Here is a 9,665-nt window from a genome sequence, read left to right on the forward strand (position 1 = left end):
TATTGACACAGCACGCGACTCGCTGAGGGGGGGTTAATTTGAGAAAAGGCACGAAAGGCTAGAGGGAGGCGGTAGAGTCAAAGTTTTGTTAAAAGAAAGAAAGAAAACAGGACAGCTGGCTGGTAAGTGCTGGCTGAGAAGACCACGCTCTCCTCTTTCCTCCGCCATGATGATGAAAAATTGTGTACAGCGTGAGCCATTCACCCATTCATCTATTAACATAAATAAAACATAATTAAAATGAACAGAGAAATATAATTTTGATTGCTGTTTAGTTTCCACAAAGCTATATTTAACCATGTGATCTTCTTTGTAATTCATTTACATTTAATTCGCTTAAATTTATTATTACTATTATTATTATTATTATTATTATATTTGATGCTAGCCCTTTTATTATTACTTTGCTCAGGTAGGCTACTTGGCGCCTTAGACAATGTTGCACCTTTACTCTTCACTACATTTATTTGACATCTGTAACCAACTAGTGCTCAAGTTCTTACACAAATTACATGTGTGTAACTTCTGAAATGCTAAACTATATAAAAAAGTTAAAATTATGAGAATAGCCTTTAGCCTATTTGCATGCGTACAATTATACAATAATGTTACCTCACATCTAACTTTAAAAGTACAGCACTTGTGTGTTATTGCACATTTAAAGTTATTCTGTTAATTCAATTTGCACATGTGGGTTTCTTTTGTGTATGACATAATTGCTAAAACTACTTAAAATTAATTCTGAAACAGCAAACTGGCTACTGCTATGTGCCCTCAGCCGGTTGTATCAGTGACCCTTGGGTATTCCTAGTCTATAGATGATGAAAAGCCTTCTCCAGATGGCCTGTGCTTTCTCCTCTCATGGCGTGATGGAATGAAAAGATCAGCTAATTAAGCAAAGTCCCATATCCATGTGAAAGAACCGTGAGAGCCCTCGGGGAGTGGAGCAGCATGCAAATCAGTCCCCAGTGCTTTGAATGGTGTCCAGTCCAACAAAACATCACAGCAAGCTATAAACCTTTCATTTCCACAGCACTCAGACACACTAAAAAAAAAATCCAAAGTCATGACAGAGAAGAATAAACAAACATGCATATTTTGCAGTGTTGGGGAATTTTTATTCATACAAAACAGCTCAGTTGAAAATGTTCCTCCCAGCAGTTGCATAATGGTCTTTACAAAGGACAGAATCAGGCTTAACTGATATCTCATGCTCATTTGATCCTGGAAGAAGCATGGGAAACTAATTTGAAAAAAAAAGTAGTATAATTAGCATAGAAAAACATAAAAGAAAAATCCAGACTCAGAACTCAGTGCGAGCTTTCTCTATTATTTCACTTCCCAATCAGAAAAAGAACTGTGACTGACTTTATGAAAGTACACTATATTGCCAAAAGTATTCACTCATTCATATTCACTCTAGGTGTTTCAATCACTTCCGCGACGACAGGTGTATAAAATCAAGAACCTAGGCACGCAGACTGCTTCTACAAACATTGGTGAAAGAATGGGTTGCTCTCAGGAGCTCAGTGAATTCCAGCTTGGTACAGTGATAGGATGCCACCTGTGCAACAAGTCCACTTGTGGAATTTCCTCATTACTAAATATTCAACAGTCAGCTGTTAGTGGTATTATAACAAAGTGGAAGACATTTGGGAATGAAAGCAACTCAGCCACTAAGTGGTAGGTCATTTAAAAATCACAAGGACGGGGTCAACGGATGATGAGGTGCAAAGTGCGCAGAGGTCAGCAACTTTCTGCAGTCAATCTCTCCAGACTTCTTGTGGCCTTCAGAGTAGGTCAAGAACAGTGTGTAGAGAGCTTCATGAAATGGGTCTCCATGGCCCTAGCAGCTGCATCCAAGCCTCACGTAACCAAGCACGAGTGTTAGATGCAGTGGTGTGAAGCACACTGCCACTGGACTCTACAGCAGTACTGACCTGTTCTCTGGAGTGGCAAATTACGCTTGAATCTGGGTTTGCTAGTTGCCAGGAGAACAGTACTTGTCTGCCAGCACCGTGCCAAGTATAAAGTTTGGTAGTGGAAGATTATAGTGTGAGGTTGTTTTCAGGAGTTGAGCTTGACTCATTAGTTACAGTGAAGAAACTCTTAATACTTCTGCATAACAATTAATTTTGGACAATTTCATGTTCCCAACTTTGTGGGAACTTGACTGGCCTGCACAGAGTCCTGATCTCAATCTGACAGAACACCTTTGAGATGAATTAGAGCAGAGAATGTGAACCAGACTTTCTCATCCAACTAATGATGGACCGCCTCACAAATACCCCTCTGGAAGAATGGTCAAAAATTCCAATAAATACAGTCCTAAACCTTGTGGAAAGCCTTTTTAGATGAGTTGAGTCTGTTCTAGCTGCAAAGGGTGGGCTGAGATCATATTAAATACTACGGATTAAGAATGGGATGTCACTCAAGTTCATATGCACATGAAAACAGACAAGAGAGTACTTTTGGCAAAATAGTGTATTTCTGGATTACATGTTAGCCTGGTATGAGTGATTGCTTACACAAAATGTGATAACTCAAAGTACATTGTAAAGCAAAATGGTGTCTGTGGGATGTAGTTCTGTAGACTGTGAACATCCAGATTTAGGGCCACTATGGTGAGATGCTGCGGGGGCTGATGGGAGAGCCTCAGGGCCTCACTGCTCAAACGTCTGCGTGCGCCTCAGGTTGTCCTTCACACGGACAAACTCTGGGATCTTCTGCTGATTCTCTCGCTGCCTGATCTCCTCCTGCTCGTACTGTTGGGGGGGAAGGACACCAGTTTATCCCAACAAAATATCCACAAAGTTAAAGAGAAAGCCTGAGAAGAGCTAGGTTGTATTCTGCTAGTATTTGGTGAAATTCTTCTCAGTTATGTGCCTCTTACCTCTTGCAGTTTCTGCTGCCTCTTGCGGAGCTCCATCTCCAGGTCTGAGGGCTGTCGTTGTGCCATCTCCGCCTCCTTGTGCAGCTCCAGTCTGCGCTGCTCCAACACTCGCTTCAGCTCCGGTTTCTCCTCCAGCAGCAGACCCCTTCAAAGTCAGAGCTACAGTTTTACCGACACATGCAAACACAAAATTCCTGCCAATCTCTGTTTCAGTGGGTGACTACTTTAAGACCACAGAGTAAAAGGAGTTTTTGGCGTACCGTTTATGGCTGAGCAGCAGCTCTCGGTGCAGGTTATGATAGCTCGGCGCTTCTGTTGAGGAGCCGTTGAGTTTCTTCTGCTCACTGCTGCTGTCACCTGTGGATGGACCAACTCAAAATTCTTCTTAAAGCTCATAAATGTGAAAAAAACAAGTTTGACTCTACCTTGTTATTAACTATCACATGGTAACAGAATGTCCTCATAGTTTTGATTGTTGGAGATACAGAATTGTAACATTTAATCGAAGTGGCGATGTCATTTTAAACACAGAATACACTGCTTCATTCACCCGGCAGTACTGATGGATGAAGCTACTTAATATAAAAGATGATTATTTCTAGCTAATTCTAATCCTACTATAACGACTATATATTTGACTGATAGCAATATTTGATTGATAACATATACACGATTTTGCTATTGATCAAATCTAATCTATCATTCAACATTTGTGCTTTAAACTACCTTTTTTGAGAAGCCCATATCCCAGTTTCTGTGAAATGTCATATGCAGTCAAACAAGGGAAAAAGAAAAAACAATGCTCTTTGTTAGTGATTTCACAAGTTAATTACTTTGCATGTGAACACTGATGCACACAGCCTGGTTTGTCAAAACATCTTTGTTGTGATCGTCCCTTCATTTGACAGAGGGTATAATTAGCTAAAGGCTAAAAAAGACCGTGCCTGCTGTGCTGCTTAAGTACGTGAGCTTTGTTTAATGAAGGTGACATAACAGCTCTGCCAGTCTGTCAGAGAGGTAGTTATGCAGTTTTGGTGTGTGACAGAGAGCTTTATTTGTAGTGGCAAATAAAATGATGTAACCACACAGAGTCAGGCCACTTACAGTGGAAGAAAAACGTGGTTGTAACACAATCGTTTACTTCTGCCACACCCACTGAAACCAGATAGCCAGGAGACACAGATTACAGCGACCAGGGAGCAGATGGCAGATGCTGTCATGACTCGTGTTTCTCAGGCAAAGTCAGGCAAGCCAATAAGACCAAGACTCTGACATAAACAAGTCCAACAGCTGAAATATGATCCCAAACTCTGTATTTGGTATTGTGCCTTTTACTATTCCTGCTGTATTTATAAGCCTCCAGGTTCAGGGCCTTCTTGGGCCCCTGCAGGGGAGATAACCAGTCTGGTGTAAGGCCTGGTGGAAGCCATTGTTCCAATAAAGGCCTGAAGGTTTCAGATGGATTACAGGAAGCTCTCACCTACTTGCAGAAATGCTCTGAAGTGTCAGAAGTTAGCTCGATGATGCCGCTCTGTGATACTAAACAATCTGTCTGTTGGACTGAATCAGTCTAAAGATACGTTTTTTGACCAGTAATGATTATAATGTTGCTGTCAGATTAAAATACTTTATTCTTCTTAGGAAGTTCAACACAGCTGCCTTGTATTTTCAGGCTGTTTGTCCTTATGTAAAACCATCCCAGCCCCAAGATGACCTTGTTATGTAATCACTTCAGATGTGACTTTGATCAAAGATTGAACAGCAATGTTTTGACATTACAATAATATTATATCACATGTTCAAATCACCTCACTGATCAGAACAATTCAGAGTTCGAGACAGCATTTAAATGCCCATCGGGGAGCTAAAATATGCACAATGATTTTTGTGTTTAAAACACATAAAAATGCAGAAAAATCTTCAATGAAAACAGACATTGTGCTAACATAGGTAGTTTTATAATAGCAGAGATTAAAAAGAACTATAATGAACTTGTTGAATATTAGCGTCAATACTATTTAATCTGCAATAACATGATTCTTTAAGAAGGCACAGTTTATATATTTTTGGTCAAAGTGTCCATCATATGAAAAGTTACATAACATCTACATACTTTAATCACAATAAACTTTGACTGTAAGCCCACTGAAGCAACACATGTGGTCTGACCAAAGGTGAACTAAACCTTTGACAGATGGACATCAGACCAGACACTGATCTCTCACTCACTGGACTGAGACTTATAGTAGCGCTGTAAGTAAACAACTAGAAAGAACTCACTTTTTTTACAGCTGATCCCTCCATGGCAGGATGGTGGAGGCCCACTGTCTTGTGCACAGCAGCGGCGTTCCTGTTTTAGTCCATTGCTAAAAGAATTGCACGTCCTCACTCCGTCGGTCGATCGTCTTTTTCCTTGCTGCATCCAAGGCCAGCATGTTGTTGATGACAGATCCACAGACTCAATGTGCCATCTAGCAGTAGTCAATAGTGGTAGTAGACACTGAAATCTTATTACGCTATTCTAGATTACTTCACAACCCCCACACGGCATAGGATGTTAGATTAGGTAATTGCCGCTGACACAAATGCAGCTTAAAACCAACCTAACACGGTACTATTACCAGCCGACTCCTCTTCCTCCCAGCCCATTAGTACTGACAGAGAGTCCAGCAACAAAGGTCTTCAAAGAAACATAATATGGTGATGGTTGTTACAGTTTGGGGACTGAGACAATCATAGAAAACCCAAGTACAGCCGGAAATTTCCTGCCATAAGCTTTGTGAATGTTTACTGGTTAGATCTATAAGAAACTGGTACTGGTAAATAAACTGGTACAAATATCAAAATGGGCAAGAAGACTGTGTGAATGCATTGTTATTTGTTGTTTGTGAATGACTGTGTTTTCACTCTCAAACAGGAGCTGTGAAAGTTTGTGCCACTGTGCTCACATCTTCAACCATGCGCTGATGTATTTGTACTTTAAAGTCACTTTTTTGTAGCAGTTCAGGAGGTTTGAATGTTTTACTAAAAAACAAGACTGACTAAAAGCTTTATTCAGGTTAGACTCATGATGATACACACATACAACACACTGCATGTATTTAAGTGTGTATCAGTGTATGTATAGTCACAGCACAGTCTTTTCTTAATGAGTTCTGAGGAAACAAACACTTCCACATACTGTATCTGTTTCTGTGTTTCAGCTTACAAATACCCTACAAAACAAGTTATTTTGTATTTATTTATTATTGTTAGGTCCATTATAGTTATGTTAAATGTATCTGTGGCATAAACACTAAACAAGAACAAGAATAGATTGTAGATTATTCTTGTTCTATAAATAAAAGCTGAAATGTCATCTGGTGGGGTTTAGTCTACATACTTTACATTTATATATATATATATATATATATATATATATATATATATATATATATATATATATATATATATGTATATATATATATATATATATATATATATATATATATATATATATATATATATATGTATAGTAATCTATGTATGGAAACTTTATATATATATATATATATATATATATATATATATATATATATATATATATATATATATATATATATATATATATATATATATATATATATATATATATATATATATATGTATGTATAATCTATGTATGGAAACTTTATATATATATATATATATATATATATATATATATATATAAAGTTTCCATACATAGATTACTATATATTATATTTTAAAATAAATCTTTATTCTTATTATTATAAGTTTACAAACAGCATAATATTCTGCTGGCTCATAAAGACACAGAATTTGCCAAAGGGAACAGTTAGAAAGTATTCTATTACATAACATAATATAAGACCAACAAAAACTTCCACAGGAAGTTTCTGACAATTTTTCTCTATTCAGGAGTGTAAGATTAACTGGAGGAAGTAAGAAAATGCAAGAACAAAATGAAATATATTTTAAACTTATTTTACATAACTCTCTCTCTCTCTCTCTCTCTCTCTTTTTACCATTACTTCCTTTTACCATGGTAAAAGGAAATAATGGTAAAAGGAAGTAATTTATGGGATCAACCATCCAAAGCAACAGACATTGCACAAGAGAGGTGAAGAAGAGAGTGCAGGGAGGGTCGAGTGTTGGGGATTTCTGACAGAAGTAGAGCACAGTGAGTGTAAGGGAAGGTTTGCAAGATGGTAGTGAGAGAAGATCATGGGACTAACAAAAACACAGGAGGCCCAGTTGATAATGTTAAGGTTTTCACTGAGAGTGATCAGGATGGAAAGGATTGGAAATAAATAACGTCAGTGGGACAACTCAGGCTGAGAGCTTTGCAAACAATTTTAGAGATGGTTTGGGCATGTGCTGAGGAGGGATAGTGGATGAAAGACAAAAGATGATGAATATAGAGCTGGCAGGCAGGAGGAAAAGAGGAAGACCTCTGATAAGATTCGTGGATGTAGTGAAGGAGGGTATGCAGAGGGGTGGTGTAACACAGTAGGATTCTAGGGGCAGGGTAAGAGGGAGGCAGGTGATCTGCTGTGGTGATCCCAGAAGAAGATGAAGACCTTTTAACACTTAAAAAGCTTTACCTACATTTGAATTAATTCAATGAAATATATTTGGGGATTTGGGTGATGGTGTGGAGGTAAGCATCAACGACACAGAGCTCTCAGTGGTCCACCACAATGGTTGTATAATTTTGTTTTATGTATATTGTGTTACTACTGGTGGCCACGTGATGTCGCTAAATAATCGTCGGAGTCGATGTCCCATAATCCCATGCGGCTTTTGGCTTTAAACCGGAAGCGGAAGCTCCGTATTCCTCATAGTTTGAATGGCTTGTGAATGAGTAGTCGAGTGTTTGAGTGAGTGAGTGCGTGAATGATGTGTGACTGTGTCGTGTCTGTGTTTATTTTAAAAACCTACACACTGATCTTATTTGATCCGGTCTGAGGTGGCTCTGCTCTGACCGGAGATGATAGGAAACGCGCTCGCGAGCCTTCGTGGCGATGTGCAGCCGGCAGAAACTTTCAGGGCCTCCACGCTCCGTGCCGTGGTTAGAGGTGATGAATTGATCAGATATACTAGCTCTGTGAGAGTGTGAGTTCATCTCAAGCTTCGCAGTGGTCAATGAGTACAGAGGCGATTCTGATCTAACCACAGCAGGAGGAACCGTGGAGGAACACGACCTAAAGAAACGGCTGCTCGTCACATACTGCTTATTTTAACGGTTAAGACAAGCTGTGGAAATACCAGGAAAACGAGGCTTACGAAACGCTAGTTTTCCTGGTAAAAACAAAAACAGTTAGGCGTGTTAGTCCTAAAGTTGCTTCTTCAGTCAAAAGCAGTTTTTCTCCCTTAAAGCGACCGATTCAAAGGGAAAGGGGGACAGTGGGAACAGAGCTATACCGGATTAATTCAATCAAGTAATGAAGATCATTTAAGGGCTGACTTCTGTTGTATTTATTTTCAAAGATTGACTGTACAAGCTTTAATTGTTTTTCCAAAAATAAAAAAACGGGCTTGGCTTTAAAATATTTACATTTACGGCGAAACAAGGTTACTAGCGAAATGTTGGAAAATTTTCCAATGTAGCTCTTTTACTTTATGTAGGTGAGTGTCTGAGATATAACTCTTAATTTTGATTACCCGTTCCATTTCAAAGTCTTTAGGAATAAAATACCTTTTAACCTTATTTGGAAAATAGTGTTTCAGTAACGCCTCCAACAAGTTTATTGGAAACTTCTGGCACAGAAATCAGTGCCTTCAATATTGAGCTGTCTCAGGCCAGCGAGGAAACCTCACCTGGGGCCTCCAGGAGTCTCATTAACCTTTAGGTTTCATTAATATCCCCACATATAAACTAAATATGATAAATCTGCTCTAGTTATCATCCAACAAATAAAGTGACAAAACACAATTGCCGTTTTGTGTATTTATTTTCTTTATAAAATACTGTCTTTCTCTGTGCATAGTTCTTTAACCCCGAATCAGCACTATGACCTCCTTTAAAGTGCATTTTAGTTTACCACTAATTAAATTGCATTAGTTTTGTGTTAAGTGGTTGCTCTGACCAGTTTAACTGCCTTGACATTTCTGTTTTTGACCTGTGGAGATGTTAATTTGAAAAAGCCCATTAGGCACTTTTCGAATTTTCAGAGTGTTCCACTTTGGCTACAATTTGTATTTTAGGACTAAATGAATTTCACAGCTTTTACTCTTATATCAAATGATTTTGAATGTAAGTAAGTCAAATTATAACTTGAAAATTTCTTCTCAGCTTCTTTGTTTTTTGTACAAGATAATTAAGAGAGCAAATGTTTACTTTTGTCTCAGTGGTCTCGTGACACTTGTAGCTGCACAGTGCTATGGAGGTTTAGCACTTACTTTTTTACCACTTTGATAGTGGCACATAACTAGGTTCAGACATTCATCTGGTGTCATTTTATTCTCATCTGTTTCACTAATTTTATGTCCTTGGTGTGAAAACTCTTTAATCCGTAGCTCAGCTGTCATGTTGGCATTCTCATCCATTAATGGAGCCTTTCAAAGACATTGGGTGAAAGGTGGTGCACTCCATGGGTAGAGTAAGCATCATACCATCATGCCAAAAGCCACTTCAGAATCACCAATTAACCAAACAAGCGTGTTTTTGTATTGGTTCAAATCTATAACCCTTTTAACACCTTTTTTTTTTTTTTTTTTTTTTTTTTTTTTAAACTCTCACCTGTATGAGTTCGCACTAATCCATCAT

The 9,665-nt window shown here is 38.3% G+C and overlaps 1 protein-coding gene and 1 non-coding gene across 2 annotated transcripts; one reads left to right on the forward strand and one right to left on the reverse strand.

Moving 5' to 3' along the window:
- Nucleotides 1-1,119: 1,119 nt before the first annotated feature.
- Nucleotides 1,120-5,594, reverse strand: zgc:195245 (uncharacterized protein LOC565483 homolog). Its single transcript, XM_039603893.1, has 4 exons — nucleotides 5,174-5,594; nucleotides 3,154-3,250; nucleotides 2,894-3,038; nucleotides 1,120-2,765 (listed from the first exon to the last, which is right to left on the reverse strand). The coding sequence occupies exons 1-4, from the start codon at nucleotides 5,313-5,315 to the stop codon at nucleotides 2,664-2,666; spliced, it is 486 nt and encodes a 161-aa protein (XP_039459827.1). The 5' UTR covers nucleotides 5,316-5,594; the 3' UTR covers nucleotides 1,120-2,663.
- Nucleotides 5,595-7,702: 2,108 nt separating this feature from the next.
- Nucleotides 7,703-8,068, forward strand: LOC116325905. The gene has a single exon (XR_004199884.1).
- The last annotated feature ends 1,597 nt before the right edge of the window (nucleotides 8,069-9,665 follow it).

The sequence above is a fragment of the Oreochromis aureus genome, linkage group 20, assembly GCF_013358895.1.
Source record: "Oreochromis aureus strain Israel breed Guangdong linkage group 20, ZZ_aureus, whole genome shotgun sequence".
Classification (NCBI taxonomy): Eukaryota; Metazoa; Chordata; class Actinopteri; order Cichliformes; family Cichlidae; genus Oreochromis; species Oreochromis aureus.

Bases quoted from the DNA above. Each gene is read 5' to 3' on its own strand.
- zgc:195245 (XM_039603893.1), bottom strand. From the start codon at position 5,315: ATGCAGCAAGGAAAAAGACGATCGACCGACGGAGTGAGGACGTGCAAT. The intron at 3,039-3,153 runs GTACGCCAAAAA...CTGACTTTGAAG, and splicing joins CTGCTGCTCAGCCATAAACG to GGGTCTGCTGCTGGAGGAGA. The intron at 2,766-2,893 runs GTAAGAGGCACA...CCCCCCCAACAG, and splicing joins GGCAGCAGAAACTGCAAGAG to TACGAGCAGGAGGAGATCAG.